Consider the following 20,681-nt stretch of genomic DNA (forward strand, 5'->3'; position numbering starts at 1 on the left):
GAGCTCAAAATGGCCACATGCTCACTTCCTCTTCTGAGTTCGGGGACATTTAGAGAAGGGTTTTTTCTGTATGAGGGAGTGTCATAGGAAATGTCTGTAATCTGTTTAGGCTTCATTAAGCCTGTCCCTGCCCTGTACACAAGTAGCCGGGGATAATGTCACTGAGACAAATGAACAACTTACACTAGAGCATAAGAGATGTGATGCAAATGGTTTTAGATAATATGAATGAAAACGCAGTGAGTTAGGTACATAGGAGATGGTATAAAATGTCTATACTATATACTATTATAGATAAGCCCTTAAGATATGTCTGATATAGTTGCCCTCTATTTTTTCTTTTTAACAGCCCTCCTTTCACATGCTGCTTCATTCTATGCTGATGAAGAAAAGGAGCTTCTGAAGTGCTGTGCAGCACCTCCATAAATAAATATAAGCTAAAACTAAAAATACTCAAAAAACAAATGGGTTGTTTGCCACTGCCTGTGCATTGCAATGTATAAATGGTTGGCTGTATTTAGGCCTTTACCTCACCACAACTCCCTGCGCATGAGAAGTATGTCAGTAGTGTAGTCTGTCAATTATAAAAGTTGAGTCAGGGTTTCAAAAAGTAATAACAAATCATAAACTGACAACGTACCAGCGCTCTATAGCTCCAAAGTGCATGCTTAGTTAGATTCTAGTCTAGGGAATTATTCCACAGTTTCTCATCCTTGCTGTTGATTATTCATCTAGCAGTACGAAAGCACAACCTTAGGGGACCACATATAATGATCACTGTCCTTGAGCAGGATCTCAGCGTGACTCTCTAGCTGAAAAAACCCCCCAAGAAATCAAAAACAGACCTGTCTGGGCCTTATGAAGGAACAACAGACACCCCATAAAGAGGACAAAATCATTGCCACACAGTTCTATCTGTACTGGGTGAGAAGAGCAGAGGAAAGTTTCAACTTCAGTCATGTCTGACAGTGTGAATAAGTCAGCAGGCATTGTGCCAACAAGTTGATAGAGTTAGCCGAAAAAAGACGTGGCAGATTAGTTTAAGTTCATTATGTGCTGCTCAAATGAAATTTGTTTCCTACACCAAGGCTAACAGACTGCTATGAATTACTCTCTGTCTTCTCTATCACTCTCTTCCTTTGTACATTTCTCTTCTCATTAACTCACAACGATAACACAAGGAGAAAGGTGCAGAGTGTGTGTTCATTACCTGGAATAGCCTGGTAAAGATGTCAAACTCAAAGACAGAGATGTAGTCGTTGCAGGTGAGGTCTATGGTGGACTTGAGGGCCATGGCCTCCAGTCCGGAGCTGATAGGATGAAACTCATGGAGAGACTGACGGAACATTTTCCAAGGCACAATGGTCCTGTAACACACAAAACAAAAACAGAACAGATGACGACATCATCAAACATCATAAATAATGAGTGTTGAATGTAGACTACCTGGCCTGTGGCACACCCACAAGTGTGTGCAAAGGCGCAGTTTACAGTTTTAAGTTTGGGCTATGTGGTCTGTTGCATGCTTCTTCAATGCATCATGAGCAGTGCATCACTGGTGCCTGCACCTAATACACCAGCAACACTTCTAAATACAGATATGAACTACATTTCCAGTGAAAAACTGAAATTCGAATGATTCATATGTGATAAAAAGGAAATGCTATTTTAGTACTCCTAAATAGAGCTTTGAGGGTCATTGGTCATGATGCTAACCTGATGTGATCTTTTTAAGATACACCTTCCAGATATGCAAATAGATTCATTGCAATGCACTTAGGCCTGCATTTGCAAAATACAGTACTTTCCCATGCAGTGGTCATATTGTAGGTCAGTTCCTGCTGAAGATGTAAGATATATAAACCACACAGTTATCTGATAAATTGGGGAAATAAATGTATTATTACGAAGTACTGGGAAAGCCCAGCTATTCCTAGCTGTTCTTGTACTTCCACAAGGCAGGATTATTTTAGTATGACTACACTCGCTTACAATCTGACTTAGTTGTGTGCACTTGGGGGTTGAGTAATCTCAGAACCCATCGGCTATCTGACGGAGATTTTGCCTCTGGGGACAACAGACAATGCTTCGGGGCTTCTGTTGGAGCCAGCGGATATCCGGATAATGGATAGCTGGGCCAAGATATCTGTGTGCCGGTCTTCGTTTCCAGTCCGATTAGCAATCTTGGAACCCATCGGCTATCGTCTCACCATGATTTGAATACAGATACATTTTTAAAAACTAATAAAAAGTTCATCTCTAGGGTTCCGAGTTTGATAAAAAGGTAATTCGTTGTCACATGATAGCAAATTGGTTCTGAGATTGCATTTCGGCCAAGGCGTTCCACCTCTTTAGTTCTCCACATGGACTGTTTACCTGCATGCAACCAAAGCCCGCTCAAATGGGATTGGTCAATACTACTCAGACTACAAATGGATGCATAAAAAGTAATATTTGGGCTCACTTGTCCCCGAAGGCGCGCCTCCAGAACTCTGCAGCATCTGCCTTGGTGATGCGGAAGTTGTCACCCTGAAACAGACCATTAGGGAAGATGGCCTTCAGCTCAGCCAGCATGTGGCTGAAGATCAATGACAGCTTGGTGAGGTTCCGCCTGTGGATGTCAAGAGTTGAGGGGAGGGTGAGATTTCATGTCTTTATCATTGCACTGTGGTCGCAGTGTCATCAGCTTCAAGAGAGAAATTCTGAGCAACATTAGTAATTTATTAGCATCACGTGTTGAATTTAATCAGATGGCACAACGTATATACTGTGTGTATTACTGATGGGGTGTATCAATCCCGATCAGGGTTAAGAATGGTTACCTGCAAAGAATTATTAAAGAAGTTCACCGAAAACTGTCAGACACCAATGCTGGCATTTGCAAGAAAAAAAAAAGCCTATTCTTTGGAATTGTCACAAGCTTAAAGAGTATAAAATAAAGATTGTAGGTTTAACTTGTAGCAAAATTTAAGTTATATTTTGTGCCAAGAATGATGATTAATTAATAATTGATTTGTAATTATTATGTTCCAAATTGGCCGCTACCCATAAAGCTTGCAAATACAGGGGAAAGTGACAACATAATGAGTTCTGGTTAGTTTACAAGATGATAAGGAAGAAATGCCTCTTTTGTCTTGTAGATGAAATACTGACAAAAATAAAGTGAAAGACAACAGATATTCAAGTGTGCATCACACATGGAATTTCCTTAGTCAACTATAAATAGTAACCTGTTAAGCATTCTTGTTGGTTTAGCCATCTGTGGCAATGCAAAAAAAATGCAGTGATGCGATATCTCTCATTTGTTTGTTAACTTGTTTCTTCATTTCCTCCAGCAGGGAATTAGTCTTGACACTAGGGACATCTAACTGTCCAGTTTGATGACAGTTCTCTGAGATAGATCACTTTACTCATGTAGCTTTGGGAAGACAGTCAAGCTGTGTCTGAGTTGTGTGTTCAGATTTCCATCCACTCTATCAACTACAGGCCACAAGTTTATTCTACCTGTATCGAGCTCATCAACATGACAAAGTAAAGCAAGTGTCCTGCTGTCAGCTAGCTTGTGGTCTGAACAGTTGATCAAAGCTTAAACCATAAACATGCCACATCAAGAAATTGCAGATAAAATTGTGATCCATAAATTGAGGTTTCCTTGTGATATATAATTGTTATCTTAAAAAGAGGATAAAACAAAAACATTTGAGATCAATCACCCAATCACTGTCAGGGAAAATGATGGGTGTTGGTTTTAGATGTTATTAATCTTCTGGATGGTATTAACCTAGCCTTGGTGTAGAGAGTTGTTGCACATTTTCAATGTGGAAGTGATTGTGTTTCATACTTGTTATACTGGTCAACTTCCAAAAAACACAAGCTTGACAGTAACACTGAATTTTTTTTTATGTGTTTTTCCCACAAGGGAAACTCACTGTGACTCTTCAATTTAGTTCTGACACATGTGATGAGGTAACATGTGTGCTTAGCCTTACCTCTTTAAAAAACATGAGATTCAAATGTAGGACTGTGCACTTCCATACGAATAAAAGGTTATAGTTTCTAAAATATGCAGTAAGACAGATGAAAGTAAGAACTAAACACATTTTACTGAAGGCCAGGTTTCTGCTTGATGTTTTCTCCCACTGAGAATGGTCCTTAGCTGCTTCCACAATACAGAAATAGTCACAGGTCCAGGGAGACAACACAGCAGTGTTCAGACACACACACACAGCTAGGACATCTTAGTATACAACCTCATACAAAGGCTGGTCAACAAGCACAGAGGAGGGACAGAATAACAGTATAAGGAAGATGAGGAGAAGAGTATAATTGAGGAAGGCAGAAAAGTGAGAGGGGAGGGTACAAAAAAAGGAGACGAGGAAATGAGAGAACAAAGCCACCATACCCCTGCACCCCATCGCAGCATTAGAAGTGTTATGCTGAGAAAGCCATGATTTACGAGGCAGCACAGAGGGAGATTGTGTTTGGCTGTCGGGCAGGGTGAATTGACATGCACAACAGAGACAGCAATGAAAGCGTGGCTGCACTGCAGCTGCCCCACACCACACTACGCACCCTATGAGTGGAGAGAAGCGGGAGTGGAAAGAGTGAATGAGGAAGAAGGACAGTGACTGAAGATGGATGAATAAGATTAGTGTACGTTGAGAACCTGCCAAAATAGACTAGTGATTGTTAGGGTGATAGTTTACCTCAGAGGGAGCAGACAAGAATCAAAGAGAAAATGCAACATTTGCAAACTGCAATAAAGCGGTTTATTTATACCCTCTCAGCTGTAAATGATCCTCAAACAGTGAACGTTCTTGTAGCTGGATGTCTAATCTGTCAAACTGCTCTGACCACTTAAAATCTACAGCAAAAGACTTGAAGCCAGATGCAGGGACTGTATGTCTTTGAAGTCAGGGTTACCCCTCATCAGTGATGCAATGTGGAAAATGAGACCTTCAACTACTGCATTTCCCTGAGAAACTCGTGCAGCCATAGTCGTGAACGTCTTCCCTCTTCAGTGTCATCTCAGGGAAGGTAGGTGTTTTTAACAATGCATCCCTGTGTGTTTTCTTCAGCAGCTATCATCTCAGCGGGAGGTCCTCCTCTATTTCTTATGCTTCCTACCCCTACTGGCCTACTGAGCCTTAAAGCTGCAGTCTCATCCATTCTCCTGTCAACCTCTCTCTACTCTGTGCTTTTATCTAAGTCACAACTACCCCCCTCCTGCTCTACTTTCATCTACAACGTAATCATATGAAGACATGTATCCTCTCTCAAGTTTATATGTGGAATTAATCTCTCCTTACTAAAAAAATTTCCCCATCTAAGTTAGTTTATCGTCTTATGAATCCACTTATCCACTCCCATCATCTCTGAACATTCATGGAGGCTACTTAAGAATTCAAGCTTATAAATTCCTCTCTTCAAGTCCACCATTCAATTTCGTTTCTAATTCACCAGTAAATGCTAATGATATGTTTGAAGATTCTCACTGAAATTTTGTGATCTTAAGAGGCTAAAGCTTGGCTGGATTTTACATGTATTCAACGGACCAAAGGGCAATTGATTCACGTCTGAAAATTTCTATGGGTAACATTCGTTAAGCTGTGGCTTTGCGAGTAGGAACTAGAAGCAACTAATTCAACCCATTTCGGCCAATCCAACTGTGATCTAAAGACGAGTTCAAAATGAACGCAAAGGGAAATTTTGCAAAAAAGGCAGTCTTTCCAGGCAGGGCAAACTGGGGTCAACTTGAGTTCAAATTTTTTTCTTCAAATGAAAAATGTGTGCTTATCCCAAGTTGTATGACTGCATTAATGCCCTGATTCAATTGTTTTCCAATTATATTGTCGATTAATCGTTTAAGTTACAAAATGTCAAAAAAAAAAAAAAAAAGGTGAAAAAATGTCACCAACATTCCAAAACCCAAAGATATTCAGTTAGTGATGTAAAACAGAGAAAAGCAGCAAATGATCACAATGGAAAAATATAAAATAGTGAATGATTGCTTGAAAAATGACTGAAATGATTAACGATGAAAATAGTTGCTGATTAAGTTTACGACAATCAACTAATTGTTTCAGCTCTAACTACAATAATCAATTTCTGTATAATGGGGGGCAGAAAAACCCATCAAGCTGACACATTCAGGCGTAGTTTGGCAAATGTGTTCATTTCTACTCATGTTTTTGGTTGCCGGTAAGTCCAATATTCACTCATCGTTTAGCTCATATAAACAATGAGCTGAAAGAAGCAAAAAAGCTCCATAGAGGTGCAGAATTTGTGGGCACTTCTGTGATTTCTGTAAAGTTCCCCTCCAGACACCTTTTAAAGTATGTAAAAATACTCTGCTATGATTAATATTTTGTTTAACATGGTTATCCCACATAACAATAAAAAAAAAAAACAACCACCAGCAAACGCTGTAAAGGGGCTGGAAGCACATCTACTCCTTCTCTCTCATTGAGAAATTCTGGATCTATGAATGCCCGCCCACCACTGCTGCATGTTAGGTTGACCGTGAAAGCATGGATGTGGGTGAGAGAGTGGTGCGAGATGTGTCAAGATGGCTAGAGTTATAGGAAACATGGGAGAGACTCAGCCATACATGTCTGAGCCTCAGTCAGACCCAGATGAGGAGTCTGTTGTGCACCAAAATCGGCGAGTAGTAAACATATCAGAATGGTAAGTGTAGTTAGCATCTTTTATTTGTTTATGTTGTTAGTTAGCTTGTAACTGGCAGTGGCTGACACGGTGTTATTGGTTGTGAAACATACAATAATATCTGCTACAATGTTACAGTGTGTTGACATTGTTATTACTTAACGTTAGTAGATAGCTGAAGGAAGCTCCAGGGTCCGGTTTACATCCAAAAACTGCACACTCTACCATGTTTGCTGTCAAAACTTTCACTATGCTAACTTAGTGCAAACTTTCACTCTCTGTACTGACAAGTCCGCTCTGGCTGGAGGTTTCAGGTTTCTTTGCTGGTGGCATTGCGATTGGCTTTCGAATTGGTGACGTCCCAAATCTAGCTTGCCTGGAGTATGTTTGAATCTCAGATTTTAGGGAAGTGTACAGACATCTCCCCCTTCGGTAGAGGAATGTTAAAACACATCTCAAGTGACACAAGTTGCACAAGTCAGAAAGGTCTGACATTTTAGGGGACATAAACATAAGAAAAACACATTTTTGAGTGGAGGGGTACTGTATTTCTATATAACATTAAATATTCATGACTGAATTAGCATCAATCAAAATCAAGTTTGGAAATAAACATTCTTAGGTTATATATCATTTTAGTTGAACACTGAAAAACTCAGCTAATCTGCTTCATCAGGATTGTGTGGGTGTGGTTTGATGATCAAATGTGACTGACAGTGCTGGTAACATAAGCCAACAACCCCACAAGGGTCATCACATTTTGATTCAAATGTTCAAACACAGGTGTATGGAAATACGTGACAATCTTTTTCAAATTGAGCCCTGCGCACTTCAAATCAGTAAGACAAGAAAGGACAAGGAGAGAAAAAAACAAAAAAAACAACTCTCATGTGACATAATTCAAACTGTTCTAACTTTAACAGGAAACTGTTCATGTAGGACCCCATCGCTCATAATAGGAAGATAATTGAGAAAATAGGTTTTCAGGGCTTTTAAAGCAAGAACAGAAAGAAATAAAAACCACAGTGATAAACCTGTGGAGTTTGACACACGCAGGAGAAGCTGTGGAGACAAAAGACAGTCACGCAATCATACGAAAGCACAGGAAGCTTCATATGAAGTGGCATATGCAATTTCTCAGTCAAAAAATCCCCAAACATGTGACTGTGCACTTGCTTGTTCAGTACTGTTGCTGTGTATGCTGTTAAAACAAGCCTCGGGAGATTTTTCAGGAGACAGCCAAACAGTTTGATATGGACCGGTCGAGGCTTTTCTACACATAACATACACACACAGTGAGTCCACATAGCCTTGGTGTGTGTTTTCGCAGCCAACATCCATATCGTATGAGTGACTCAGAGACAGAGAAAATTAATGAATGTGAAAGCGAACACTGGTCTGACTAGCATCAAGCTCACAGGGTGGCACAGCTGTCTCTGGCACGAGATCTGCACAGTGAATGAGACTTTGTTGTGTCTCTGTGTCTGTATGATAGAGCTTTACCACAGGCAGGCTGAATATTATTTCGCAACTCTCCGTAGCATACAGGTTCAAATCTAATCTCAAACGTAGCAGGACAAGCCGATATTGGTTTTAGCATCTCTCCATCTCTCTATGTGTTCATCCTACAATGCCAGTGCTGTGTGTGTGTCTGTGTACTGGGCAGTAGCCAGCGCTCCTACAACTGTTGCTGCTATTTAAGCTGCTGTGCCAACACGGACAATGCAGAGCCAGTGGGCTACAGACGTACAAAGAATGGTTTGCTGACCTACTGGATTGTCATATGTCTAAAGTCTTTTCTTTTTCCATCTCTTACTCACTCTTAACTACGACCACAGCAACAAGCCAAACCTTTTTTCTGAACACTCGGTTTTTGTCCACCATCCCCCTCATGGTATAGATTGACCTCTGACCTTGCAGCTGGCTGCTCCCTTCCTGTTTCCTGCAGGCTGTGATAAAGTAGCGCAGCTAGCCAGCCAGCACCGCACTAATACACCGCAGCACAGCCAGCAAGGGTCAGCCTTACAGAATGAGAGCCTGTCCGGATTGGCAAGAGTCACAAGAAGCTGTAACATCATCATGCAGCTGTATTATCTTTTCTGCTCAAGGCTAAAAAGGGAAAACCCTGCAACAAAGCTACCAAAAGTTATTTTCAACAGTTTATAAGATGAACTAAGCTAGATCAGGACTCAGTACCTTGAGGACAGCTACACTTAGAGACCAGCAAAGTACATACCCATGATCTTTACCTTTTTGGACCCTATGGACTCCATTTTAATGTAATCTGAGGATTTTTCCGAAGTCACTGAATTAATTACAATAAATTGCACAAGAGGTCTGCATAACTCCTTTAAGGCAACATGGACACCAGTGTAACCATATTTACACCACACCATGAGTCTATCATCGTAATGTCTTCAAAAACATATGGACATTTTTCATCGCAGTTTTGTCAGTGGATAAGTTTTAAATATTGCAGAGAGGAATGGTAAAAGACGAAACAGTCACACTGATTAGATCAAGAGGTGCATATGAGAGGGTATTTACTTCAGTGAACATGATGAGACATCCAACACATCAGCACAGTAGGCGTCACTTTTTACTGTGTGCCGGTCATATGCAAAGCACTCACACCGTGTCCGCCATCACAGGCTCTGAACACAGTTGCTCATGCTAGAGCACAGTTATTCCAAATGAATGGAAATATGGCATATGATGGACGCGCATTATGAAGAGAAATCATAAACTACGAGTATTTCACCCCAAGCAAAAGAATTCCCAATGCTCTCGTTCAGTTTAAGAAATTTATTCAGTGTTGAGAATTTAAAAAAACAAAACATTAAAATAGTGGTTAACCACGATGAACTGTCCTATCACCACAGTGTCAAGAGAAACAAAAGAAAACTATGATGCTCAAACCCATCCTCCTGGCTCCCAAGGTTGTGCTCTTTTCAGTGTCTGCCAGATCACATTTAGGCGCATTTTTGATAATAAGTTAACAAGGAAACATGTGAAATTAAGTTGCAGTTGGATGCATCTGTTTATATCGTGACACATATGCAAAGGAAAAGGGAGCACCCAGTTTGTAGGGCCAGGGTTAATACTATTTTGGACACTGAATTTAATAATGTGCTTACACAAAATACACAGAAATTAAAAATAAATGTAATTGTTGGACACAGGGGATTATGTGCATGAAATTCTGGCTCACCATTTTGTTGTAGTCATCACTTTATAAATTTAACTCTCCGGAACTGGCTTCACTCCAGATCTCCATCAGGAAACAGCCATGACAGCGAACACACACACACACACAGCACTTAAGCAATGATCCAAACACACTTAACTGCTTCCTTACACAAACTCCTGAATAATAAAACCCTAAACAAAAACCAGCTGTGCACCTGTGCAAAATCCAGACCAACTCCTCCAAATATGCATAATGCAATCTCTCTTTCAAAGCTCTTATCACTGTAGTCAATTAGACATGGATAAACTCTGATTATTGTGATGGAGAAAATAAAGATTGTAAAAAACAACAGAAAACAGTACTGTTTTAGCTTAATCCTCTCTACACAGTTGAATAGCCATATCAAAGTGCATATCTGAGCTCATTTATCTCTATGTGCATAAACAGCAAGTGCTTGTTGTACCCTGCTAGGCAGAGAAGCTAGGGGGTTGCGCCATGCTAATCACCATAATCTAATAGTGTGAGGACTACATGAGGTGGCTGTCCACTGATACCGCAGTGACATAAATAACCATGATGCTCTGCTATTTGTGTGTGTGTGTGTATGCGTATATCTGCCCATAGAGCCCCAAGTTACACGTGTTGCAAATGTAATTACGCTAAAACACCCGCAGTCTCTGAAGTGTGAACTGTGTTTTCCATTCCCAGCAGTGATGGCCGTTTGGCTGCTAGGCCAACCACTAAAAGCTTCCCTTACTTCACTCCCACCTCCATCACAACCAACAAGCTAACCGCTAAGACTCCCTGCTGGGGCAGCGCAGAGAGAGGCAACACTTTCTTTTCTTAATTGATCAGGGTTTGTACAGAGAGACGAGTCAATCAGGCAGCACATTCAGTTTGATTCATATCTAAGAGTGAATGCAGCATAGAACAGCAGTGGTGTGAAACAGCACGGTGGCTGTCTTCAGCATGAAAGCTGCTCTAAAGTAAATCACCTTGAGAATGAGACACCGTAGCTAAAATTCAGTTCAGGCACATAAGTTTGCAGGTCCAGAGGTCTAAACCTCAGTGATACTTTCTAAAGTTTAGCACAGTTTAGAAATAAAGGGTGTGATTCTAACTCATTTCTTTACTGGTAAAGTGCACCAATAAAGAGTTACTTAGCAAAAGCGAGTGTTTCACTTCCGTGGGAAACAAATTAACTATTTTTCCTATTATCACCTTCAACATTTTTTATTTAGACAGTTTGATAGCAGTGGACACAGTCTGTGGGGAAACAAAAGAATTTGGTAAAATCCAATCCTAGACCAGCAGGGAAACACATACAGCAGACCACTCTCGCAATCTTATAATCCCCAACAATACAGGACTCATATCAGTTCAGTGTAGAACGTTTTTAATTGAACTAAATGAAGTTTGATCTTTAATATCAAACAACTCATGACTGTATTTTTCTGTTGTTAAAACATGAGTGGGAGTAGCTAAATTATTAAACTAAACTTAGCCCAACAGCTACTGATAAGAGGAATGAACGGTATTCATGCAAACTTTTTCCTGTAATCAGTTTAATCTGACCAATCCAGTACTACAAACACAGACCTTTCCTACAGTAATATAGCTGCAGTGATAAGATGGGTTTTCAGATAGTCAAAGTCAAGAGCTATGCTCTCAGAGACAGACCTTTGTTTCACATGGATGTCAAGTACGTTTACAGAAAATAGGAAGTAATATATTAAGACAGGTGAACCAAATTAGGAATGGGTGCAAATGGCATTTGCAAATACCAGAGGTACTGTACCATACAATGACATGATTTTCTCTGTCCACAAAGGCTCGACTACATCAATCATTGATGGCACAGAAGCACTTTACTGTCAACAGCTGCAGAATTAATTTCATGCTCTCATCTTTTTGTCTAGGACTGACAGCATTAGCAAGATGAGACCAGACAAACAAATAAAATAAACTTTAAAACTGAGAATGATATCCAAAACACAGACAGCCAGGTGCTGTGACAAGTAGCAACAGCAGCCAGTATTTGTGTAGTGGCACTAGACACAACAGCGCCAAGCACCTGTCCCGACTCACTGAAAGAAAGGCCTCATGCAAAGTGTGCACGTTTCACCACCACCACTATATTGCAGATGACAACACTAACACAGTTCTTTGGAAATTTCTAAACCTGGAATAAGATTAAAAAGTGGTTTGTGATATAAAGAATACTAACTATAGTGATGAATGTTAGATGACAGGTATTTTGAAATGTTTTATAATTTGCAGGAACATTTTTTATAAAAAACACACTGTTCATCTTTGCAGTTAGCATTTTTGTTGCGCACTCAAATCTCTTAACGTCACAAGTATGCACATTTTATATAGCAGTAACTACTGAAAATGTATTAAACAACTGAATGATGTCATGATGAGTAAAGAGAAATTGATCCAAATCATTGTTGCGTGAAAGGCTCTTCAGGGCACCTGAAAACTGAACAGTAGTTCAGCTGCAAGGAAGGCAGAATCAGTAGAAGCTTGAGGAAGTTGTTCCTACCGACCATTGTAAAAATACCACTGAAGCATGTCTGGAATGCATTTTTCTATTGTGCAAAGGATTGGAGCAATACGCTGTCAGTAAAGGAAGGTAAGGATGATGGAAACAAGTAAAGAAAGAAGGGTAGCAGTGTAGTGTAGGAGTGAACGATGTGTTAATTACACACAGAGAGTGCATACAGGGCTTTAAAAACAAAGCCAATAGACATAATGCCTTTCACCAACAACAGATTAGGTGTGTAAAGACCATAAGACATATACACCCACACTACAAATAAACAATACATTATTAGCCTCCACTTTCGGCACTGTAGACTGTCCCACAATGCAATTGCATCACCCTGCAGCCTATAAGCCCACCACTTCCTGTGACCAGCTGGACCTATCCACGGTGGTCAGGATGCAATGGCAGCTTATCCCAGGAAGACGATCAATCAGACTCTCAGAGAGGTCAAAGCAGTATCCGGTTAGACCCGGGGTTAAAGGACTTTTCTGAGGACACATTGATCAACCCTCCTTGCGGTATTACTCAGGGACTGTAGAATGTGTAATGTTTAACGTATAGGTTTCCTATCTTACCATAAGTAAATTAACACACTGGCTACAGACAAAGCAGCTGTGTTAAAACTAAAAAGAAAATCAGAACCGAACAACACACTCATTTCTCAACATAGAACAATTAATCAAACCTAACTAGCAAACGTTTTCATCAAGGAGACCACAGTTACAACTCAATAGTCATATCCGCCACAGCTAAATGCATGCCAGCTTTGGTTTGTGGCTTGTAAGGTTGTCAAAAGTGTCGATACTTTTTCGATGCCATGTGTTTAAAATGATACAATCTCAGTTAATTATACTTTCGATAGTACTGAAAGTACTGAAGCTAGTTTGGAGAAGCAGACAGGAGTACCAGCACGGAAGCTAAACAAAGCACTGCTGTAGACCTGAGCAAGAACAAAACGTATTTTAACTACCTAAAAAAGGCCCACCTAAAAAAAATAAAAAATAAATCAATACTAAGTGTATTCTATATTTAGAATATTTTTACCACCTTGCCGTCAGACAGCCTTTCCGACGGGAAACTGAAGCCTTATATGGCTCTGTCCAAAGCCACCACCAGACTCCTATGACAAAAACAGTAATTTTACGTTGCAGAACACGTGAGTTGCTGGTCTACCACCAAAGTCACACAAACAAACTAACCGATTGAGGCAGCGGTGAATCAGCAACTCCCATGTTCTGCGACATAAAATTACTGTTTACTTAAACCGACTTTTTTTAGGTGGCTAAAATACGTTTTGTTGCTGCCCAGATCCACAGCAGTGCACTGCTTAGCTTCCGTGCTGGTACACCGATGTGCTTCTCCAAACAGGGGGCATGTCGAACGCTGTCTACTGTAGGTTCTTATACAGAGGAAACCCACAGAGACTACTGTACTGTGTTTACAACATTAGAGAAAAAAAAAGCAACAATAACGACAAAGAATGTGTAGGGCTACAAGGTATGGAAAACATTTAAGTACAGTAATAATAATAATAATAATAATAATAATAATAATAATGTTAATTACTATTATTATTATTACAAATGTGTTAAGTGACTTTTTCTGTACCAGCACTTTGTGCAGGTTATTAATTAAAAAAAAGAAATAAATTATACTCTTTTGTGTGCCTAGGACTTTTTTTCTTTTTCCCGTGGTATCGACAGGGGTATCGAATACCGTTTTTTTAGTATTGTATCGAAGTTTAAAATTCTGTCGCTGGTATCGTGACAACCTTGAGTGGCTTGGTCAAATTCCTAGAGAAGAAATGATTAGTCAATTAAATTGTGCAACTATTTTGATAAACAGTCGTTTCAGTCATGGGCAATATCTCTATTTTATGACATTTTATAGACCACAGTAAAAATTGTCTATACAACATAATTCATTTGGGGTTATAACAATTAATCGATTAAACCTAGACAAATAATTGGAAAATTATGCAATAATGAAAATAATTGTTAGATGCAGCCTTACAAATGCCATATCCTGGATCTAAAACAGTTCTGAGAAGGACTGCAACTAACTAATTAAAAATGTCAGAAAATTGTGAAAATCGTCCATTGTTATTTCCCAGAGTCCAAGATGAGGTCATCAAATTGCACTTTTTGTCCAACCGACAGTTCAAAATACAAAGATATTCAGTTCACAATGATATGAAACTGAAAAATGCTGAAAATACTTCACATTTAAGAAGCTGGCACCAGCAAATGTTTGGCATTTTTGCAAAATGACTCAAATGACTCATCGATTATCAAAATAGTTACAGGTTCATTTTATGTTGATCGACTAATTGATTAAATCGACTGTTTCAGCTCTAGTTCTGGTCTAACAAAAATGAACCATTTTACAGTGTAATCTGGTTGGGATTACAGCATTCTATTCTTCTAGTCACTATCTTTTCATAACGGGCAAAAGAAAAACATTTTTACACGTGGGTGGAGAAGAAAATTGTTGTACCAACTCATTTCTGTATGGGTCTTTGTCAACTCGGAGGCCAGAAAGTGTCTCGGTTGTGCTGTGTAAAGCCAGAAGAGGAAGTAAGTGAGGCAAACAAGGAGGAAGTGCAGACTGTGTTCTGTTGATTCTGACTGAATATGGGCTGTCAGTGTTAATAATTAAGTCTCACTCACAGTAGACTCACTTTTATCCTCACTCTTTCCTTATCCTTCTGCTGTGAACTCTATCTTTCTATCCACCATAATTACATAAAAACATTGTAAATACACGGCACCTCTTACTCATACAACTCAGCTTCTACGCAAGTGAAAACCACACTTGACTGTTGCTCAACAAAAAACAAACCCAAGCTTTTACAGCACTACCTCAACGCTGCTTCATCTCTAAAGCTAAACAATCTGTGTGGGACATATGGGAGTGGGGGGGCTAGATAAATAGAGGGTCTAAATCTCTGGGGAAGACATTGCGGAGAAGTCTGTACGGCATCACAACATAGCATGTCCACCCACGCTGCTCTCATGAAACACTCAGATCCTTCACTCTGACTTGAAAAAAAAGCTATTAAGCCATGGTGGAGTCCCGTTCATCGTCATTAAGTCAATAGCTATCAAATACTGATGCTGATTGAAGTCCCAGTGGTAAAAATAATGAGTGTCATTGTTCTCATGTTTTTAATTAAGGCTAACTGAAGAACACAGTGAAAGCATTATTATCAAACTATTTTTTCTGCATTCAGGCAGTGAGATTATCTTTATCCTCATCGTTTGACTTTTAAGTCTAAGTCATGTGCTGAGCTCAGCTGCTGCATACATACTAGTCTCTCTAGGCTCAACGTCATTGGTTAAGTCTATAGCATTCTTAAGTGGGCTGATACCCATTGGTTAGTGTCACTGCCACTGCCTTCTGCACTCAGACAATAGCAGTCTTTGTGTGTAATGCCTGGCTACTGTGTGTGTGTGTGTGTTTCCTGTGCTTTAACCAGGAATTTCTTTCTACGCAGCCTCTCGCCGTGCAACGAAGTGATGATGAAAATTAATTTCACAGAGAAACGGTTAAAATGGCTAAAAACAACTTTATCAGATCATATTAAATACAGGGGTGGTTGAGATAGAGGCTTCCTCTTCTCTCCGGTTGCCATAGTGGGGTTTTTCTGTCCGCAAGATGACTGTCATGGTAGCTAAGAAAGAACAGTCTCACTGAGGAACTGAGCAACAAGAGGAGGATGTATCACTTAGGACTGGTTATGATAAAACAATGACTGGATTTTCTCAAAACAAGAAACAGTTTAAACAAGAGACAGCAGGTTAGGTTAACGTGACGAAAATGTCTTTGCACCAGATATTTCTGATTCAAGCTTGTAAGTCAGACGGCATCTCTGAGAAATTCAGAGAAAGCAGCTACATTTCTAGCTGTTTTAATGGCTCTTTAAAAACAAAAGCAATAATTCATGAAAACTAAACACTCACCTACCAATAATCACAGGTCATCTCCCTGGTCACATTTGGGGCCGCCGCTTGACTAGCCGTCTACTTTTTTCTGTCTTGACTGGTCCTGAGTCTACAATTTCAGTCTCGACTAAGTGTTATACATTTAGACTATAGATTATTATTACTACAGGCCTTAAGATGACCGAAGTTTCTGGTGATTCAATGGAAATATCTAGAATATACTGAAGGGACAGAAAAAGGCCCCGCCCTGCTATTAGTCTATAGCTTCACTGCTACGCATCACACTCTCTGCTCATGGCAATTTACCTTCTCCATAGGGATAAAGTGGATCATCTCTTATATCCTAATGTTAAATGCAATAAACATTTATCAACTCTCAACTCATGCATCAACATCGATTTATCCATGAAGGACATGGATGGCCCCTTTCAAAAGACCACATGGCAGCTCAAACAACAGTAACGACGTATTACGAATTGGATACTTGTTGGATACTTGATCTTGTTTTTTTTTTTTTATATGATGAAACTGGTAAGAAAACTGCATTTTTGTCTTCCCATGCTTTATCAATGCAGCTACTAACGACTCCCCTCAGGCAATGGTTTCTGTCCAACCATTTCCACATCCACTTGTGTTGTTGTCCGACAGACCAATCCAAAAAGCTCCTGAAAACAGCAGCTACAGCAGCCAGACATCAAAAATCTTTTGCAAGTCATCTTTTTCACTGCCAGCAATAGAAGCAACCAGCCCAGAGGCAGTTGGAGAGCTGGAGAAAGCCTTTTCCGGGATAATATTTGATACTGGCCAACATCTTGTATGACAGATTCCCTAGGGAAACCTAATGAAGGCTATCTTACTATGTCATTACATACTATTCATGACGCCATGTTGGACAGCATTTTCCCAGAGCGAAGAGGTATCTGTGATATCTTTTGTCTTCAAAAGAATGCCCTTTGTCATTTGGTATTTTTTAAACAAGAGGAATATCTCATTAATTACACTTCCACAAGTCCCTCCACACATCAAAACAGGACAACTGCTTGTATCTGATACAAACTGTACATTTGTGTGCCTGTTTTCAGAGCGACAGAGATAGTGAATGGAATTAGAAAGAAACAGATAGAGGCAGAGGCACTGTGTGATTTCAAAAAAGAAAGCATTACAGTAAGACAGCTAAATGAAGAGAAAATGTTCAAGTAGATGGTAGAGATAGAGAGGCACAAAAACAAAGTTGCAGGCAGCTGTAGATTAAGCGCCATTGTGACCACAGATGCTCACATGCTCAAACCACAACACCTTTCTCCTCTTGTTTTGATATATCTTGAGCTGCAACCACCCTGGGGCTGGGGATGGGTGCAATTGTTCACTCTGTTCCTGCGCAGTCGTAATTATTCAGAAGGAATGAATGAATGTGAGGTGTGAAGTCTTCGTGAAACAGCAGCTATCACGAAGACTCATTAAAGAAAATCAATACAGTTGCTCAGCAATACGGTTTGAGAAGAGAACAGAGAAATCAAACTGAGCAATTTTCAGACCAGTCACCTCTAGAATAATTTCCACTCAATTAATATTAAGCTAGGTGCCATATGTTTATCCACTTTACTCACCTGGGTTGTGAGTTCTCCTCATACATGCGTTCCTTGCCCTCCTTAAACAAACTGATGGTCTGCTTGGTCTTCTTGGTTAGGTTTTCCATGAAGACCCGGAAGTACTCGTTGTCCCCCAGAGTCTCCATTTTACCCTCGTAGCGAGACAAGATGGTGCGCAGGTGCTGGTAGGTGTCTGGCAGCAGGTCCAGGATGTAAGGGGGGCTGTTCTTCAGAGCCAATTTGGGGTTTTGGCACAGGCGCACCACCTGCAGAAAGGGAGGATGTGAGGGGGAAGATAAGATACAGTTAGAGACGAGAAGTGGGTGCAAGAAGGAAGGTAGATGAGAGAAAAGCAAGACAGAAGATGTGGTAAAAAGAGGGTGGTGAGAAGGAGGTTAAAGGAGAGTGACAATAAAATGTGAGAGTTGTCATTCTGTCCATCAGTAATACATTATTTATATCATATAGACAGAGTCTTGCATAATACAGCTCTTTTCTGTATTAGAGCACTTATCTTTAGTGCAGAATATTGTCAGTGAGCCCAGATAGAAGACATGCAGAATGGAAAATGCCAACAAAGTCGAAGGCCCTTAAAAGCCCCGTCAGAGTCACGCTTGGAGCTTTCAGAGTATGGCAAGTCTACACATTATATGATGGAATACACCGGGTATCACTGAATTAATCCCTTATGGCATCATGAGTTATTTCACCACTGTCACACTACTTCCTCTGGTATCTACACAAAAAAAGATGATGGTGGAACAGGACAAAGGCATATCTGCATTCATCCATGCACAGTTTCTGTTCTCATTGTGAAGCCAATTATCCCTATTTCTTATTCATTTACCATACAGACATCTTTTTGTAGACATGCACAGCAATGCTCGCACCTCATAATGTGACTACCATGTCAATAATCATAGATCACCACAGTCTCATTCTCCACTTCTTCTGCAGGTTTAGAGAGCTGTTGATATGTTTACACTTCCTCATTTCAATCTGTACACCCTTTAGCACTTCTGCCTTAAAATTACAAATTCTGTTTACTCAACATTTGAGGATGGTTTCCTTGTAAATTTGAACAGCTGAAGCACCAACTGTGATCCTGACGATGTGGATATGAGCGTCAACTACAGAACTACGTCACGAAATAAAACACAAAAACAAAAACCTAAAAAACACAAGAGCTTGTTTTTACTGACAAGCCTTAAGTCAAACAGCTTTACTAACATCAATCAGACGTTGACAAAACAGAGGAGGAATTCTGTAATGGGTGAGCAGGGAGATAATCTTCTATTAGATTGCTATATAAAACGTGGAAATTTAGGGAATCAACGACGTGCTTGAGTCAAACATGTTCACCAGACTGTATGAATCTATGTTACATCCTCAGTAATGTTCAAGCTTTCCTCACCCATCTCACTGTACTGCTGCTGCACTGTGTCTGAGTCATTTCGATGACCATTTCAAAAGACACTGGCGGACAGCCTAGAACATTCACACTGACATTAATCCCTGTATGGTCCCAGTTGCGGTCATATTTACCACTGCTTTCAAGTCTAACTTACTTGTGTGATCGCAGAGGCACAAAACTACACCATTCAAAAATTAAGGGTCTCATGTCCTGATTTGAACCTGCGCTGATGTAGAGCTGGGCTGTCAGCTACAACACTGACTGAACAATTGCATGTCAACAACAGGACATGGCTCATTCTTTTGTAGACCAGGCCAAATTATTGTCTACTAATCATGAGTGTGCGTTAGAAAGAAATACGGCAGGAATAGCATTACAAGAATGTCGGTTTGAATTTCCTTGCCTCTTCTTTTTGGAAGCCATCGGTTTGTCATTTTGGGAAAATGAGACTTCAAAAAACTTAGGAGGACAGGATTAATATTGAATTATTGGTCATTATTATCATTGTTTCCTTCCACACCTGAAGTATCTGACTTAAAGGGACATCTAATAAATCCACAGCCCAAATGAGCCATGCTTCATATACTGAGTGTGCAACATATTAGGAATATTTGATCTCAGTTTGTAAATGGGCCACTGCGCTCAGACCAGTCGATTCATCATCACTGTATCAAATGCCTCTCAAAAAAGAATGAGGTCACACTCGACCGGTAGGATATTTTAAGCAGTACGGATTTGACAACATGCAAAATGTTTCTAGCATGTGAGCCTTCATTGGTGTCTGAACATTAAAGGTCAGCTTTCTACTGATACTGAGTGTAAATGGACCACAGGTGAAATATTTCAGTCCAATAACATCACGTCAGCCATATCTATTACTTTTAACTCTTCATTTACAGATAAACATTAAAAATATTTTTCAAACAGATGTCAAGGATCACCAGGGTGCATAAAGCATTGCTGGGTTGGATAAGATACAGTGGTGTGCAAAAGTGTTTGCCCCCTTCCTGATTTCTTATTTTTTTGCATGTTAGTCACACTTAAATGTTTCAGATCATCAAACTAATTTAAATATAAGTCAAAGATAAGATAAGATAATTACAAGTAAACACAAAATGCAGTTTTTAAATGAAGGTTGTTATTATTAAGGGAAAACAAAATCCAAACCTACATGGCCCTGTTTGAAAAAGTGATTGCCCCCTAGACCTAATAACTGGTTGGGCCACCCTTAGCAGCAACAACTGCAATCAAGCGTTTGCAATAACTTGCCATGAGTCTTTTACAGCGCTGTGGAGGAATTCTGGCCTACTCATCTTTGCAGAATTGT

At 39.9% G+C, this 20,681-nt stretch overlaps 1 protein-coding gene across 1 annotated transcript in view; it reads right to left on the reverse strand.

The window, feature by feature from the left end:
- Window positions 1-20,681, reverse strand: part of cbl (Cbl proto-oncogene, E3 ubiquitin protein ligase) — a 40,828-nt gene that overhangs the window by 14,601 nt on the left and 5,546 nt on the right. The window contains exons 3-5 of the mRNA XM_044203359.1: window positions 17,959-18,206; window positions 2,465-2,611; window positions 1,211-1,367 (exon numbers count right to left, since the gene is read on the reverse strand). Coding sequence (XP_044059294.1) covers window positions 1,211-1,367; window positions 2,465-2,611; window positions 17,959-18,206 — 552 coding nt within the window. The remainder of the gene's footprint in view (window positions 1-1,210; window positions 1,368-2,464; window positions 2,612-17,958; window positions 18,207-20,681) is intronic.

Source organism: Siniperca chuatsi, linkage group LG7 (assembly GCF_020085105.1).
Source record: "Siniperca chuatsi isolate FFG_IHB_CAS linkage group LG7, ASM2008510v1, whole genome shotgun sequence".
Taxonomy (NCBI): domain Eukaryota; kingdom Metazoa; phylum Chordata; class Actinopteri; order Centrarchiformes; family Sinipercidae; genus Siniperca; species Siniperca chuatsi.